The sequence below is a fragment of the Seriola aureovittata genome, chromosome 3 (assembly GCF_021018895.1).
Source record: "Seriola aureovittata isolate HTS-2021-v1 ecotype China chromosome 3, ASM2101889v1, whole genome shotgun sequence".
Lineage (NCBI taxonomy): Eukaryota > Metazoa > Chordata > Actinopteri > Carangiformes > Carangidae > Seriola > Seriola aureovittata.
This window is the reverse complement of record NC_079366.1, coordinates 20,953,075-20,971,764: the sequence shown is the minus strand read 5'-3', so window position 1 is coordinate 20,971,764 and position 18,690 is coordinate 20,953,075. Positions and strand designations below refer to the sequence as shown.

Genomic DNA, 18,690 nt, shown 5'->3' with positions numbered 1-18,690 from the left:
CGAGTTAGTAGGACAGAGCAAAAGAGAGCAGATAGAGAGAGGCATACAGGGAGAGAAAGTGAAGGAAAATAAATATCAGCGATAGCTCTGAGTGTTTGAAATCAAATCATTCCGACCATCACTCAATAAATGTTGGCTCAGTGGCTTTTTTGCATAAAACATACATGGAATAATTACTGTCGATGGTTCTTAATTTAGAGGGTGTTAAACAGCTTGTAGACATCTGGTACTGAGCCGAGTAGGGTCATTCAAAATTTATCTAACTAAATTAAGGCGAGGAGAGGAGAGAGGAGGGTGGGTAAGCTGTAAAGGAAGTGTGTGTGTGTATGTATATGTGTGTTGGGAGCAGGTTACGGGGTTGGCTGGAGGAAATAAGTGTAGCACACACACATTTGTGAATTGACATGCCACAAGATAACCAACATGACTAAACACAGGGTGGAGTTAGCTTCTGTGTGGTTGTGTGTGTATGGATGGAGAAGGTGGCTAGGGGGGGTGCTTGGTACTTGCAGGGGGAGCCTTAGCGCTGTCAAGGGGGGGTTAGTGAATATGCACAGGACCAGTAAATTAAATCAAACTGCCAAACTGTCAATTTCGGGATAGCGTGACTAGTGCATGAAAATGGCATCACTGGAAGGTATCAAGGCTTTGGCGGCCTCCTTATCCCTGGGCTTTTCTGGCATCGGTTCAACTTTGTGTGGAGAGGTGGCTAATTTTGCATGCAAATTTCAGTCAATAAGCTCCAAGCAAGGCGTCCCAGGATATTTCAAAGGATCTGACAGTAGTTTCCCCCTCCTCTCTCCTTCTCTCTATCATTCTTGCTCGCATTCTTCTTTTGGCTTCTGAATACCAACTAGACAGCCGATGAAATTCAATCACCCATTTGCTTACGCTTTGCATATGCACGTTGTCCCCTTGATGCAGCGTGGCCCCCCACAATTCAGCCAACCCACCCTCTCCACTCCTACCACTAAAATAATGAGGCGAGAGGCAGTGAGAATAAGTGCTTCTGTGTGTGCGTGTGTATCATTACCTGTCTATGCTCATGTCCTCCCACTCGTCCTTAGTGGGACTGGGGCTGCGGCCTTGCCAGCTGATGGCTTGATTGGGGCTGACTGTTCGGTGGCTGCTCTGGCGTAGTGCACCTCTGAGTCTTGTTGTTTTGAATTTGACCTTGCTGCTAATTTTGCTACCGATCCCGCCTGCCCGCACTGGTCCTGCTGCACAGTTCCTGTAGTAGTCCCTGGCTGCTTTGAGAATCCCCACCTCCTGTCTCAGCTTCAGCAACTGATGATGAAGCTTGGTAGCCTCTTTCTGAGAAGCAGCCACCCGGGCTTCTAGAGCCATGATCTTGTTGCAATGACGCTCCCCTTGGGCCTGGGCCAGGGCCTGGGCTGCCTCTTCACGAACAGCTTCCTGGGTTCGCAGGTGATCGAGGGAGGCTTGCAGTTTGCGGCAGTTGAGGGCCAAGTCTTTGTTGTCTTCAAGTAGCTGTTCTTTCTCTTCACTCAGTCTCTCTCTCTCCTCCTCCAGGGATATCATCCTCCACTCCAGCTGCTCAATCTGAAAGAATCAAAGATATGGGGTAGGATCAGTGGTACACTATAGTCAGGTTTGTTTCCTTCACATATTTGTATCTTTTACCATAAATACTACAACTTCTGTACAAACAATACAATGAGAAAGGCCAGTGCTTGATTTGACCTGTGTGTACTGGCATGTGAACACTGGCTTCCCTCTCCACGGTCATTTTCTCATGGGTATGTGTGTGCCAGTGCATACAGTTTATGCTGTGTGTTTGGTTGAACCAAGGAGGGCAGCAACACTCCCTTCCACAGCCTGGCAAGAGATTGGACATCTCACTGGCACCCCCTTACCCTGATCACCCCTAACTACACAGCAACCAAGAGCACTTAGTCTATTTGTTAGATCTTTGGTTGAGACTGTTTAAGAGAACAGTGGATGCCTGCTGGGTTTGTGCCTCCAGGCAATTTTTCCCTTTTATTTGGCTCTCACTCTGCCCGCTGGTGAAGCCTGGTACCTTTCAAACAAAATTAGATGGCTATCGCTACTCTTGATGATTCACTGTCATGAAGGTAGAAGGGTGGGGGGGCATATAAACTCATGCAAGCAGGGGTTTTAAAAGTATGCGTGCACAAACACGAGCAACCGACTAACAACTACAACACAAAAATTTGAATTCTAGAATAACTTACAGACAGTTTACTCTACTCCACCACTACATTTATTATTTGTGGTTATTCCTGGAATTGTTTATAACTGTAAGAAAAAAACAAACTACATCCTGGCTGACACTTGACTTAGAAAAGTGTGCATGACCAATTCCGCCAACAGTGAGAACACTTTCAAATCATTCTTGATAGAGCAAAACCAAATTCTCTTGAGAGGCATTGTGCTGGTTTCTTTTATTGGCAATGACAAAGAACACTTAGTGATGGCATAGTGCTGTACCTTTTTAAATGACTGTTCCATTTGCTCTGAAGAAACAGAAGGCTTTTTTGGAGTGCTGCTTTTGACCTGGTGCTCCTCCACCACTTTGTGAAGCAATTCTGCAGAGGGGAACAAAGCTCGTTATTGTGACATGATGTGTCAAACTCAGGCGGTTCAATCAATAGAATGATAATAAAGAGGGTACATTAAATCAATTAGCATTACTAAAGTCTAATTTCCTTCCTAAGGTCCAGTTTCTTTTTTCTTCCTTTGTCAATCAAATCAGAAGGAACCGAACACAGTCTCACAATTGCTGTTTTCATGGGAACTTGAAATTTTCACTGCAAAAACCAGCCTCCTGTTTCTAAAATCATATCCAATAGCCTTTTTCCTCCCAATTAACAGAAAGGTATTTTATTTAGTAGTCCACGAGGAAACAGGAAAACAGTGTTCAAAAGCACACACACTGGGACATGCAATGTGCAACCTCTCTCTAGAGATCTTAAACAAACGAAGAGAAGTGTTTGAATCCCTAGTGAACCCACAGCCCCAGGCTGCACTGCTTTGTAGTCCACTATGTTTCCCCAATGGACAACTAATCTCTACAGACTAACATGCTGCTTTATTCTGAGAACTTCAATAGTGGCCTTGGCAAACATATGATTTAAGATTTATGATAACAACGGAATGCATGCAGGAAGAAAAGTGTTTGGGGATTTGATGCACACATATTCATGCGTGCATACACAATCCAACAGGCCTCAGTGTCACTGTCTGACATACAGTCTATACCTGCAGAAGGAGGAATATCTTCCCTGCGCACCTAGATGCAAAGGGCAACACAAAATAATATAAAACTTTTTGCCTTTCATTCCTTTCAGTTAAACATTCATGACAGGACGACCAAAATAATTTGTACAATGAGGCTGGAAACATTAAATATTCAGGACCTTGACTTTTCAGGTCAGTTGATCTTTTGGAGAGTGAGTTGGAAAAAGAGGCCATAGAAGGAGAGTAAAAAGAGAGAAGGGTTATGTTGTGAGGAGCCGCTGCTCCCTTGCTTTGCATTTGACGCTTTGCCCAGGGAAGTTTGTTACTTTGAATTAGCCTGCTCTTTTGTCTTTCCAGCATGTCACATTCAATCAAACAGAGCACCAAATAGGACAGGAGGGCTGCCGTGCTCGCTGGGTACATAACCAGGTTGGGAGACAATTATCCAGCTCCAGTGCCGGTGGCTTGGGAGTTGGCACCTCAGCACTACCTTGATAAGAAGACGTGGTGGCTCCCTAGTCACCCACTGTTGGAGGAGGTCCTGGCACTGCGGCATACATTAACGTCCCTCCCATGTCTCCTCATGGGCTGCAGCACAAAGGCCCTGTTCCTTTCATCTGCTGCCTTTCGTTAGTGTGATCCCGGTGTGAGCAATTCAACCCTCCATCCCTTTGATCGGGTCACAGAGGTTCTTCAGGAGTAAATGATGTGGCCATTCACAAATTTCTTTCTTAATACTGATGAGTTTACTTCCTATTGACGCCAAACATATTGGTTTCAGTCCAGATGTAAATATTCTAAATGTTGCTAAAAATGACTGCATTTATTCATTTACAAAGTTTAGATTTTCTCTGACCAAATCATCACAATATACAATTTATTTATCTACTTTGACAACTATATGAACCTAAAGTAGAATTAAAATAGGAAGTGCATCCATGACTGAGTAAACAAATTTTGTATCAAAGTCTTTGTTTTTACCTTTAAAAAATGATTGTCAAACACTGGTAAGAAACAGCGATATTAACAAAATAATGCACAGTGAGAAAAAGAACTTCACCAGAATGGAAAAAAGGTTTTATGTAATATAACAAAAAACGTGGTATTTCTCACACATTGTGTCATTGTTTCCATTGGGATTATTGTCACATGTTTAATGTTAAATGTTAAAACCAGCAGGCTTTCATTTCTGTAACTCTAGGCAAAGTGAATTTTTACCTGATAGAAAGTGGAAAATGACATGTAAAGCAGATACTCAGGCTGCTGTGTAACATTTAGATTTAGTGATTACTTGTCTGATAAGATGTAAAGTAAGATGTAAGTATGTCGTTTCGAAGGAGCTTATTTCCTAGTGTTCCTGACTAGACTGTCAATAAGAGAGGATCCACTATTTTAATTAGTGCCATCCTTTAAATCACACGCTTGTGTCTCCAACAGACACCATCATTGGTTGTGAAGAAAATTAAAGTGATCTAGGACAGATTTGTTATTGAACTGGTTAATTAAGGCCACCGGCAGCAGTGGTCAGTGTCTGACAAAAGGATGCAGATTGGATTAAAAGCAAAGTGCTTTTTAACATTGGGAATGATATGTGCAGACAAGATGAACACGTCTTGATCTCCCAATCAATTTGCAAGGAGTTGATCAAGTCTTAATTGAGTTGTCCTATTAATTCCACAGGGAGTTGTCTTATTAATTCTGCTCACTAATACACATGGCCAAGAGGTAAAAGGATAGCTAAAGGTGCTGTCATGTTAAGCTTGCATACTTTTCCACCATTACAAGTGATATTTCCAGTTTTTTTTTTGTTTTTTTTTTTAAACTTTGTTCTTTAAGCCTGTGGCAAAATCCTTGGGTAGAATTAAAAAAAAAAAATTAACATGAGAATAATTGTGTAAAATTGAATTTAGGCAAAATATTTCCACTGCAACAGAAAGGAAAAAAGCAAAAAGAAACAGAAAGACGATGAGAAAAAGGGATTTTAAAGAATCATGTTCATTTGGTTTTAATGAAAGTGCTCACCTTTGTGTTCATTAGCAAGACACAGGTGAAGCTCCTTCACCGTGGCCCGGTCCATAGCAGCCTGGACTCGCAGCATGTCCAGCTGCTCTTCCAAGCTGGCTCTGCAATCACACATATTATGAACTTTACTTCACACAACTCTTACGTCAAATCTATTCTTCTTCAAATATGAATGGAACAACAAAAAGAAATATGAAATCAGCACCAAGACAAGCATTGTATAATGAGTATCTTTTTAAGTCTCCACAAATATCACTCTGAATTCCACTGTGGAACCCATTATTGTAAAAACCTTTTTTTTTTTTTTTTTTCCAACACATTTTAACTTGGTTCTTGTGCACTGGCTTCCCTTCCCAAAAGAAAAGACGACATGGTGAAAAAATCACCTAATTAAAATGGTTTTTAATTCATCTGGAAATCAAAGTGACAAGCAACATGAAACGCCAAGGTAGGAAAGTACATTGTGCATCTGTGTGTGTGTGTGTGTGTGTGTGTGTGTATCATAACAGACAAACAGACTGGAAAGAGTGCCCAATTACCTCTGTGCAATTAGCTTGATTTCTGCTAAAGGCTAATTATGTGGAGCCATGCTCGAGACTTTGCACTTTCAAGTTATTATTAGGACCCCAACTGAAGTCTACTGAGGATACACACAAGCCCACTGAGACAACCACACCTGAAACACACACCTAATTTCCCTCCCCTCTGCTCCACAGAGTCAGAGAGAAACGCTAGAAACAAGCTGCTGCTACTGTAGTGGCTTTCTTCCCTCAGTTAACCTCATTACAACAGTAGGTCTTCATTCTGACTGACTTCTTAAGGCATGTGGTGAGTACAGCATGTGTGATACACTCTGAAGCATATGAGGTTTAAAAGGGCATTTGTGGTTATGGTGAATTATGATGAGCATAATGGCAATTAACTTAAACTAGACACCTGTTTCAACCAGTCTAATTTTGCTAGATCAACCAAGAGATTTTTCCATACATATGCCAAGAGAATGACTTGGGAAAAGTTATCGCCACAGCACAGGGAAGAGAAGTAATTAGCTTTTTAGCCCACACAGTCCGGTAGAGGCCTGGCCTAATGGCTGACCGCAGCTTAAATAAGTACACAAATGACTCTCCCTGAGGGGGGTTGAGGAAGCAGATGGATATGTGTCGCTCCTCTATAGATTTTCCTCCATAAATGAACTCAAGTCGATGAGGCACCGGCACTGCCTTATGTGTCGAGGATGTTAATGGGACAAATGAGCTGAAATATGCAGTATGCGTTCCATCTCATGTTTCTCTTTTATGCCTTTTTGGATGCTGATAGTATTGACGCTAAACCAAAGTTCATATGCAAAACATTCAATTTTGTTGAAGGATAAGCATACCTTCTTGGATGAGGAAGGGATTGGATTGCAGATGGAGTTCATTGGCCAGGGGCCTCCAGTTTCACATCATAACATCCTAGAGATGGAAGACTATTGCATCCTTATTCAGTAACACTCAGTGTGTCAGTGTGCACTTCTATCTGCCATAGAGAGGATTAATAATGCTACATGTAGGGATGTTACAAGTATTATTTGTACAATAATACAAATTTGGTGACTTATCTTCAACTTTCACCAAAGCTAATTTGGTAAAACTAAAAAAATTAATACATTTAACAAATGTGTCCTGCTTGCTGGCCAGATTGTATTTTAGACCTCTGTTAGTGCTGCCTGCCACGCCATTTTGTTACTTTTGTGTTCATTTTGTAAAGTTACATTATGTGAGTCACAATGTTACAGTGCCAGGAGTTTTGTTTTGTGTCAAAACAACAGCTGGCATTTGGAATTACTCTATCTGTGCTTTTGGTTAATTTGGTCAATGACTTAAAATTCCCATTTAAATTAACCGTTAAATACAAACACCTCTTTCTACAGTCTGTGCAGCCTTTCCTCTTTTCCTCAGGCAACACATTAAAAGAAATTTTGAAAATATGATTTCATTCTCGACTGCACAAAATTGTTTCCTTGGATAGTGTATGCTCATATCTTCCCTTACAGTCTCACTCCTTACCCGTTGCTTCCTTGTGTGAGTACATCATTTGATAAACAGATGCTTACTATTTTCAGCCCATTGGGGTCCTGATGATGGGGAAAGAGCAGCTTTGAGAATTCGAAAGGATGTTTAGGCAACACTGTAAGGCTGTGGTAGCGCCGAGATGAATCCCAACCTCAAGGAGCTATGTTTTAGATCTGCATCACATTATCGCCACCTCCACCTGAACAAATTCCAGACCTTTTCCCTGTATCGATTTACCTCCAGTAACCTACAATTTATGTGAAATGAAACCATATTTTCCTGTCATATCCTAGCTATCTCAGTGGAGAAAAGGTTTTCTACAGCTGTATCTCCTATAGAGTATTTCATGTCTTTTTTTTTTCTTTCTTTTTTTTTTTTTTTTTAAATCTGGATGACAAATCAAATGAAGCTAGCTGGACAATTTTCAATTCCTTCTCAACTTGCCGCTTCACCTAAGGTAGAATAACAGTCAGCAGGCATAAAAGCAAAAGAAGTTTCTTGGCAGAAATCAAAGTAAAGGCAACAGACACATGTTATGTTTGGTAATGATGTGGTCTGCGATGTAAGTCTGTGTCTCACGTCGCGTTTTTGGCCCCATTTTTAAAAACATTTGCAGCGCTAGAACTTCAGCCTTGAGCTATCCACTCCATGTCATTTGATCTCATCCCTACCTGTGCTGAACCTAACACAGCTTAGAGCACAAACTGCCAGCCTCCATCCACAGGGGTGTACAACACAACATCATCTACAGCTATTGTGCTTTCACATGTCAGCCTCCTTTTGGTTTCTTGCTCGGCACATAAAAATACACAGGAAGAGCGGGGAATAGGGTGAGAAAGTGAAAACACCTCTGGCATTATTATCGCTGGGGAAAGAATCTTGTTTTTGGGGGGTGTGGGGGGGATTCCCTCATGGTTAAAGTCAGGCTAGAGGGCTGTTCATTCATGGAGGGAGTTTGGGTGTATAAGCCACTGCTGTCAGCAGAAATGGTGACTGGTGGAGTTTACATGGCTCGGTGCTGTATTGTAGCTGTGGGCGATGCAGCAGCAGCAGCAACAGTGAGTCTTTAAGACTTAGGTTCTCCAGCCACAGGCCACTAATATGAGAGGTAAATGGGAATTCATGCAGTAATCACTGGTGGAAATAACCTAGGATGTCCACAATATTCCCTGTTTAAGAGGCTTGTTGATGCCGCTAGGTAACCTAATATAAAACAAAACAATATTATAATGTTGTATTTATTAAACAGGAAGGGAAAGACATTTGCACAACTAAATACCAGTTCCGCAGTCAATGACTATATGAATATGGGATGGAATTGGAAATGTACTTTCTTTTCTGTATGTGAATTGTATTTGTGAGGTTTGGTTCTTTGACATAACTAATCAAATTCTTTGTGCTCTAATTTTATCTTGTTATGAGACCAACTAAGACTTGATGGCGCACTGAAGTTTGCATCATAATTACTAAGTGTAAAGCATTTTTTTTAAACAATAATTAATTTACCAAATAATTAATGAAGGAAAAACCTAACTTGTCTGATTTAAAAACATGCATAATACATTCTGTTTGTGTGTGTGTTCGAGCAAATGTGTCCCTCCTCCAACTAAGCCCTCGTCCAGGGGGCAAAAGATTCTCATTACTTCTAATACCTTTTAGCAAATCAAGATGAAACGAAAAGAAATAGAGGAATATGAGGAACATCAGGGTAAACTTTATTAAACTTAATTAGAGTCAACGTCGCTTATTGGGGAGGTTCACGTCCATAATGGTCACTCTCTACAGAGGAGGTTTCACGGCTGCTGCAGAGCAAATGATCTCAAAGGCTTTTTCCCCAGTAATCGCTAGCTAATTTATGCTTTGATGTCGTCTGAGTATAGCATCTTAAGTCTGAGGATGCACTGCATGTGTTTATTCTGTTTATGGGGCCTAAATAATCCCTGCCTCTTTTTACCAACAGACCTTTAACAACAATTAACAAGCATGGACATGCAGTGCCGCAGACAGATGCATAATGAGGCAGATAAAATGATCCCACAGCGAATTTTCTAGCCCACCCTGCCCACGGTTTCTTGCCAGGAAATCTCAATCAAAAATAATCCAAAGTGTCAACTAGTTTTATTTGTCTTTTTCTTTTTCCTTAAAAAACACTTTGGTATACATCTGAGAGATTTTCTACACTGGTTAAATGTTGAGAGCATAGAGGGGTCTTTATGTCGGACCATGTCAGTGCATTATTAAAGAAAGGAGAGGTGTTTTTTGTAATTAAAATGTTTGATGAATAAATAATGAAAGTCAATCAAATTGGCTTGGCTAGCATCAAACCAATGTTAAATTCCGAAGTGGTTAAAGTTTGCCATGGATAAATTCCTGTTGACGTTTCCACTGAGGCTCAGAAGAGGCTTTTAAAGTGACAGAACATAAAGAGAAGTGTGTGTGATTTAAACTTTTCCAGTAAGGTTTTTTTTTTTTTTTTTTAACAGGTTTTTCACATTAGATTGCAAAAAAAATGGTAAGTGAATCTCTTCAATAGTTTTGGTTTTACTAATAACTCCAAAACTAGTATTAAATGAATTTCCCAGTTGTGGGATTAATAAAATTAATCTAAAATCTAAATCTAAATTAATATTAATCTGGCAAGCAATGAACCTGAGAGCACAGAACTGACCACTGTGGTCTATTGTAACTTCAGAGTATGTGAAACTGTCTCAGGATGCTATCTTTTTCTGCCCCGCTAAATTAGGTTAGGCATCAAGTGCTCTTAATATGAAGTAGACATGTCAGCTCAGTAGTGAAGTACAAGGTCACGCAAGCTCACAGAATGGAACTACCGAGTACTAAAGCACATAAAAATTGTTTGTCCTCCTAACTAGTAGTTCATGTTGTAGGTGCGTGCTATAATTTTCAAGTAAAAGTTGCCAAAGAATAAACCATTTGCTGTTTATTGCATCCTCAGGTCATTAATTTGAGCCACAGGGAGCCAGTAAATCAGCTGAAAGAGCAGAGAAACGGACCTGTTTCACCTTCTTCCTCAACACCTTATTCAAGTGCAGAGATTACAGGGGGCCTGGGCTTGATAACCTTCTCTTAACACTATGGGGACCCACTGAGCAGGAGTTATCCCAGCAATATTCATTCTGGGAAATGGTCATTTGGGCCTCAAGACACTGTTTTACAAGTGCTGTTTTTGGAGGAGGTGATAGGGAGCATCTGCACAATATCATGACAATGAGGAAGAGAAAATGATAGACAAATGGAGTTTAAACAGTCTCTCCTCTAAAGCCCGCCACTAAGCATTTAAAGCTTTATAAGGGGTCTTTATTTGGCCCTAAATTCTTAAGCTGCCAGGAGTTAATTAGCCATTAGTGATCATTGCTAACACTTATCTAGCATAACCTTCACAAGCACAATCATTATAATACGGTCAACGGAACAACAAGCTGTAACTGCTTGCCCCATGAGTTTCCTGGCAGTTATGCTTACAGGAACTCTTGTTGTTGTTGCACTATCATGTACCCACATTTGCCCTCTCTGTTGCCTCTCAACAGAAATTTGCATTGCAGGGAATTAAAGCTGTTTGGTTACGCTGGCTTCATCCATAGTCCCAACAACCCTGTCTCCTCATTCCTGCGCATTTTAACAACAGGTATGGAGGAAAGTAAGGAGTGGAATAGATATGCACAGTATGTTTTCGCTTAGTTAAACACACTGAGCGGGGCGTGTGTGTGTATGTGCGTGTGTGTGTGTGTGCCCTGGAACGGAGAGTTTTTCTAAAGCACAAGTTTAAAGATCCCAGCCAACTTTGCACCAGCCACCCCGGTAAGGAGGGGTCCTGGGGGCGCAAATGGAGGAGATGAGGTGGAGCTGGTCAGGGGCACATGAAGGGGATCAACACTAACCCCGGAGGACAGGCCAGTTACACAGCTAGGAAAGAGGCCAGCCGCTCTCTATCCCTCGTGGTTTCCCTCACAGGTCAGTTCCAAGGACCCTGCATGTTCACTATAGTATGCTAGCCCCCCCACGCCCCGCCCCCAGACCATCCAGTGCTTCGCTCTGCTCAGCTCTAGCCGTGGCCGGGCAGGCAGGCAGGCGGATGGACATCCCTTAACAGGCAGTATCGGCGGCACAGGGGCTGCTAGCCTGTAATTAGCTCGGACAGCTCAGGCTTGGAGAGAGGCAGCCGGGCTATATCATAATGAGCTCAGCTGGGATTAGGAGGACAGGGCAGGGGGGTGAGCAGAGGGGAAAGCAGTGGAGGGGGTGGGGGGCAAGTACCAGAATTCTGGCCTCAGCCTACTGCAGCATCACACAGGGCCGGAGGGAGGCAACTGGGAAGACAAGCAGGAAGAGGGGAAGAGGACGGCACAGAGGCATAGGATAGAGGAGGGAAGAGGTGAGGAGAGGTGAAGGCTAGGGGAGATAGGGGAGAGGAAGACTGTGGCTTTAGGCCAAGCTTTGTGTAGCATCATAGTAGGTCAGTGTTAGTGGTACGGTTACAGGGGCTTCTCTAGATCAAACAAGACAATGGCTATACTACACCCAGAGACAAACTAAAAGATGCAGACAGGAGGACAGAAAGAAAGTGGAAAAACTAAGCAATATGGCAAAGAAATAAATGAAAAGCATCTCCTGCAGTCACAAAGCTCTGGGTCAACATTTGAGCTACTAACACCACCACAGCTTACAGACTATAAGTATGTAAAGTATCTTATTGACACTTAATAACATCAGCAACAAGACTACAGTTTGGCATAAACGTTCCATTAAAAATGCAATTATTTCACAAAGACACGGCCAGGGATTCTGATAATGTGATTTTACTTCCTGCACTTTTATGTGTGAATTTTTGGGCAGCCAATTTTACAAATGAGCACAGAGTCTAATGATCTTTCTTTGGCCCCTGCTGGCTGGTAATGATGTGGAGGGCTAGGTGGATGCTGTGAAGTTGGGAAGGGCACACTCAAATTTTAACACCCACAAACAAGAAGGGACAGTGGGAGTGTGTGAGTATACGTGTAAACGTGTAAGAGAGAGAAAGTAAAACAGATGTGTGTGTGCTCATTCAAATGTCTATGTGTGTACGTGGACATTTTGACAAGAGGTGACTTACTTTTCAGTGGAGAGTTTCCTGGTGAGGTTTTTCAAGTAGGCCAGCTCATTCCACACCGCATCACTGTTCTCTTGTCTTAGCTGCCACGGCTCTGCACGATGAATCCTTTCACCTGGCCTGGACACACACACGCACACACACACACACACAATACATAAGAAGACAAAAGTGCAAATATAGAGGCAAGCAAAGCCCCACATATAAACAGAGCACACATACATATACATGGAGAGCAAACATACTAACAAGGGAAACTGGTTGATATTGTACATTACCTTGTTCCCTGTGGCCAGTCCACATGGGGTAACAAGGTCCCTTAGTCTCACTCTGTTTTTGTTATTCAGCCATCTTTAGCAGTATTCAAATGAGCAGCCTTGACTTTGACATTTCAGTGGCAAATCATGTACACACGTATGCATGTTTGTTAAAGCCCAGGGCACTGTCCGTGTGGCAGGGCAGTGAAGCATTCCCTGTGTGCCATGCAAATGTAAATAATGGCAAAAACACACTCGCAAACGAGGTCATTCAAATGTCTACTTCTCACTTATGAATACTTAATGACACTTTGTGCTCACTAGCTGCCCCCTCCATTGAACTTTCCCTTCAACTCACACATGCGCAACGTCCGTACGGCCCCCAACTGCATCCCTGCACACTGCCCAACTCATCAATCAGTCTTAGCCCAACACATTCAATTCCAATTAGCCTTTCATTTGCAAACTAAAACGGCTTTTAGTGAGAAATCCACAGATTGCAAAAGTAGCAGATGAGAAGAGAATACCATTTTTGTCACACAGACAGACAGACAGACAGACAGACAGACAGACAGACAGACACACACACACACACACACACACACACACACACACACACACACACACACACACACACACACACACACACACACACACACACACACACACACACACACACACACACACACACACAGTTTCTCATTTCCACTCAATCAATGAGGTAGAGGTGTGGAAATGGATTGTGAGGGTCACTGCTATTGCGGAGGGCTCCTTTTACCGTGGTCATTATTGGCTATGTAGACGCCGCCACGCTACGCTAATACTAGTTAAACCCTGGTGCCTGGGAGTTGGAGGCTACTGAGAAACGGCAAATGTTTTCATTTAATACTGCTAATGCCCCTGTGAGCAATTTGGAGCCCTTGAACTTCTTTGCAGTGTATGTATGTGTGTGCAATCTGTGGGCTTGGGTTAGTTTCCCAGAGTGCAAAGCTACTTAACGGATAATCTCACTGTATAGTCACAGAGATTGATACACTTTTACTTATTCTACTGCAAGCACACAGTGAATCCAGTCTGCACTTCCTTAACTCTGCCTGGAGCTGTGAAAGTACATGATAATTTACCCACAGCTCTGTTTTAATTCTCTCTGTGTGATTTTTAGCTATGTAGTGTATCAACTGTGTTTCTTATGAAAGGTGTATGAAGCTTTATTACGGTAAAGCTTTATACATTTTAATTTGTTTACAGTGGGCCTAAAAGCTGTTGAACACGGAGCCATGAGAGAGCTATCTTCTTCAGGCCTCAGTGCTTCCTTCCCTGTGGTATCCAAGTTTCCATTATTAAGCAGGAGGAAATAGAAAGAACTTTTCCACGCCGCTGCGGCTAATTGCTCTGATTCAGGGGGAATCTGTTTATGGGCGCAACTTTGATCAGAGTACGGATGCTTTAATAACCTTTAATTTTATTTGCTCACCCCCATCATCCCCAGTCTGATTAAAAAACTTTTTCCCTTCTCTAATATAAATAAGAAGTTGGCTTTTTTCCCCCACTCCTTCATGCCATTTTGGGAAAAATATGGTGGTAATGGTGAATGGCAGGGTAGTTTCACTGGGACTGGCCAACTGCGCGCCGCCTGCATACAGATGAGCCAATGGAACCTTTGTCTGCTTTGTGATTGGCTGGTAGTTCTAACTTGGGCAGAGCTTGTTAGCACAAACACATGTGACGTCACCCAGCAGCTGGCCATACAGCAACCAATTGTCTGATTCAATACCGTATTCTGGTGATGAGAGATGAAGACTGATATGAAGCAAACTGAAATCTAAATGGTAAAGAAGAATAATGTTTGTGTCTAATCGACCAAAAAAAAAAAAAAAAAAAAGGTTGAGACCACTTTCCCATTCAAGTGAACTGGAAAGTATATATAGTATATATATACATATATGTATATGTGTATTTATATGTTTGGATATGTATGTGTGCATAAATATATAGTGCGTAGCAGGTAAGGAGGGAGACGCATGCCGTCTTATCGTTTTGTCCTGCACACAAAGGGGGAAACAAAACCGACCCCCCGCATCTTTCCAAAAAGGCAACAACACAGCATGGAAGCTACAGGGAAATCCCTAACAAGCTCGAAATGCAATGAGACTCGACGCCTATCCCCACTGACTTGTTAGGGCCCTGATTTCCCAGCACTAATGGGAGTATTTAAGTCATTTTCTATTGTCTCTCATTCAGCCTGGCATTACCCCAGTGGGTTTAACAGCTATTTAAGGATGGAGCTTAATGCCAAATGAATGCCAGGATCATAACATTGAGTGACTGGCTGGTGCCATGGAGGGCTCTGACTGAAAAGGGCAAAGCTGCCTATTGCATCAATTTCATGTCAAATCAGTCATGAAATACAGATACACTGACACTGAGAAAACAAACTCAGGCTCTAGGTCTTCTTAGCACTTTACTCACAGCGACAGCCCAGTTGGTCTCATTACAGAAACATACATGTTTTCTTCTTGCACAAATCGAGGTTTTCATGCAGTGTACAAAAGAACACTAATATTTCTTTGATAACCTGCTAAAATGTATAACAGAGGCACAACTGGTGTTGACTCTGAGAGTTTTCTCTCTCTACAGCTCTCTGTCTTTGTTCCCACTGTCTCAGACACATGCTGTTGAGCCGCGCTGAGCTGACATGAGCCGAGTCGAGCCTAGCGCTGAACACACTCTCACACTCACTCCACTTTCACACGGGCTCACATTGCACTGCTGTTTTCTTTAATTAACCCTGAGAGAAAACAGCTGACGGGGTCAACACTTTGCTCCCGCGTGGCCACCAAACATATGCACCTTTAGCTACATTTTAAAATGGACTCAAAGACACTGCAGGAGAGAACAAGGGACAGAAAAAGTGGGAAAAGACTGGGGGAGACAATGGAAACAACAAGACCCTTATATTAATGACATTTGCCAGCACATTTTACAATTTGTGTAAAAATCCTGTGGTTTCTGGTGAAGATAACAGGTTGAAGCAGGAAATGCCCCCCCCCCCCTCCTCCCTCTTCCCTCCTCCCTCCACAGGCCTTCTCAAACACCTTGCACCCCAGGACCAGACACCCCAGCCTCTGGTTCTCACATCCTAATGAACGCTAAGGGAGAAGAGACGCAGAAGCGCGCACACACTTGGCACAAAACGGCCCAAATTGACTGGGCTTAAAAACCTCTGAGCTTTTCAAAGGCAAAGGGAGGAATTTTACCCATTTTCCCAAATCCAGCACTCAGGTCTTGTCAGACAACATGTGGGGAGCAATGAGGCCCTAAGACTATTTGTGAGCAGTTTCAGAGGGTTGTAGCATTTCACAAGGGCTTTTAACATAAGGCAAGGTGAGTTATGTGATTTGAAATGTCTCTTACTCACAGCTGCTGGAAGAAACTGGAAGTTATCCAAGTTGTTTTATATATGCAGAAGGTTGTGTGGCTTTTAAGCATCTACTGTGTGTACACCAAATTCACCTGTGCATTGTATGTAGCATCATATTTTCCCAATGTGTTGTGTGACAAGAGTATGTTGCTTAACATTAAACTGTGTACTCACAAGCCATTTGATTTTTCCACCTCTTTCAGCTGGTCTCTGACTGTCTTGTAGTTGGTCTGAATCAGACACAGACGTTCACGGCGTTTATCATGAGCCTTCCTCAGCTCTTCATTCTCCTCCATCTGTAAGACACAGTGACAAAATTTGTTTTTTTTTGTTTTTTCAAAAGTTGTACATGTCAAGTGAAACTTAATTGAATAGGGGAGTCAGCTTCATGTGCACTGGCTCAGCGGTGTGGCAGTGAAGCTGAGAAACGTCCCTCACCGTCTAAATATTTAAACTGGTCTACAGCTGGAACACCTTTGTCTGACAGAAACCAGCAGGTTAAGATTCTTTTCTCTCTTCTCCTCTCTCCCTGACAAGTGCTTCCACTCTCACTGGGCAACTGAGACATCATTAAAGGACGACATTAACACAACGAGTCAATGGGGCCTCAGAACACCAAGCGGGCATACACGCAAACGCACACGCACACACCACATACACACTCTTTAACCAGAAAACTGGAGTTACCAACTGATGACCAGCACATGTTGTGTTGGTGGGGGCTGTAGCAGTGGGATTGTTGCTGACACTGTTGTTGACAGCTATTAAAACACAGCAAGATTGGGCTCCTGCTTTAAAGACGGAGTAAGAGAAGACAACATATAGATTTTTCTTGTCAGGGGCACCCCTCCTCCCCATCACACTGACCTTAACAGCGAGGGCGATGTAGAAAACACTTTCAACAGGCAGGACAAACAGAGGTGGAAAGAGAGCAAAAGAAAAAGAGAGAGAGGCAGCTGATGAAAACAGAGGAAGGAGAAAGAGAGAGAACAGAGAAATTAGAAAGAGAAGAAAGAGAAAGAGCGAAGCAAAAGGGGAAGTGAAAAGGAGAGCGCAGGACAGGTTTCTGCTTGAGTGGCCAGGGCTAGGGAGAGTTGTCGAGTGCTTTCTGAAGGGAAGAAGCTTGTTTACTGCTGATATGACACGGCTGCCCTGCAGAGAGGGAAATGCAAGCCCTCAGCCCTGTTATTATTAACAAGGACAAAGAGAACAGAGGCAGCACACAAACATGCACCAGACACACAACGGGTGTACGCACACACATGATACACATTCACACTGCCAATGTGACAAGTATGGATTTTCCCTAGTGCGGATTATTCACAGAGGACATCTGCAAGACATCCTCAGCCGCTTCAAGCAGCCCCCAACCTCTCAAAAACAAGGCTCTAATGAAAGGGGCCAGACCGGGGCAGTGTTAACTGGTGGAACTAGGAGCTGGGGGAGGACACAGAAGAGTTGAGGCTGACTGATGGAGGGGCTGGATACAGCAAGTGGCAGGGCATTAGCCACATCATGGCTTCCCAGGCTCCTTATAGAGCTTCCCCTGGGCAGCTCAGCTTTGGTCATCAGGCCACAGACCCTTGCCCACAGATCAATACACCCTCTTACTCAGCCAGCATACACATCTGTGGACGTTCTCAAGCTGAAAAATAATTACACAGCAACAGCTACTGTTTACTTGAAAGTGTGCGGAAGGAGTAAAAAAAAAAAGAAGAGGCCATTATTATGAGAATTGTTTGTTTGTCTGCTGCTGTTAGCTGCTAAGGTCAACGTGTCAATGGTACAGGCCGGCGTACCCACTTTGAAAGGCATTCTGTTGGAAAGAACTGGATTGGATCAACTTGAGAACGACGGACTGGACAGAATGAAATACGGTACCATAAGAGGCTGGAGGTAAGGTCTCAACTGCAGCTGATAGAGGGCATGTTGTTCAATGCCAGATCAAAGCAAAGGACATAACCACTAAATCACAATCTGAACAAATGCCCTCACTAATTTGGTCACAGATGTGAGTTGGCAATCATGCTTTTTTCTGTGCATACCTATTCTAAATGCCCCTCATACGGCAGACACGTAAATGGCACTATTAACTAAGACATTCATGCGTGTCGTCTGAATCTACATTGAGCATTACTGTCTGACTAGGTGTCTGCCAGTGATGTAATTCAGACACTTCAGATCTGACAAGAAAATGATGCCTAATGTGTTCCTGGGATTGTGCTCAAAGGAAGATGACCTCTGCATAATCACTCCCTCAATGGTCAGCCTAGAAGGAAAGGATAAAGAAAGGCAACAAGCTTTAGGGTAAAGTCCAAATAAGAAAAGACGATGCCAGTGAAAAACAGTGGAAAATATAATTTGCTGACATAAAATAAAAGACAGAAAGTCAAATTTGGAGACCTTAAAAGAAAGATAGGGGAGAGGTGAAAATTAAGTGTATTTAGCTTACAGTGAATTTGAGAGAGAGAGAGAGAAAAAAGACATGGGACTTAAGAATAGTGGGAGAAAGACGTCATAGCGCATGTGAAGGTTAAAAGACCAATAAAGCTGATTCGTTTAAGGGAAAAAACCCTGCTGCATCCATTTTCACCAAAGCAGCTCCTC

At 42.7% G+C, this 18,690-nt stretch overlaps 1 protein-coding gene across 1 annotated transcript in view; it reads right to left on the bottom strand.

Annotated features, from left to right (window-relative positions):
* Positions 1-18,690, bottom strand: part of cntln (centlein, centrosomal protein) — an 81,149-nt gene that overhangs the window by 34,233 nt on the left and 28,226 nt on the right. The window contains exons 12-16 of the mRNA XM_056372886.1: positions 16,258-16,379; positions 12,409-12,525; positions 5,245-5,345; positions 2,473-2,570; positions 1,034-1,563 (exon numbers count right to left, since the gene is read on the bottom strand). Coding sequence (XP_056228861.1) covers positions 1,034-1,563; positions 2,473-2,570; positions 5,245-5,345; positions 12,409-12,525; positions 16,258-16,379 — 968 coding nt within the window. The remainder of the gene's footprint in view (positions 1-1,033; positions 1,564-2,472; positions 2,571-5,244; positions 5,346-12,408; positions 12,526-16,257; positions 16,380-18,690) is intronic.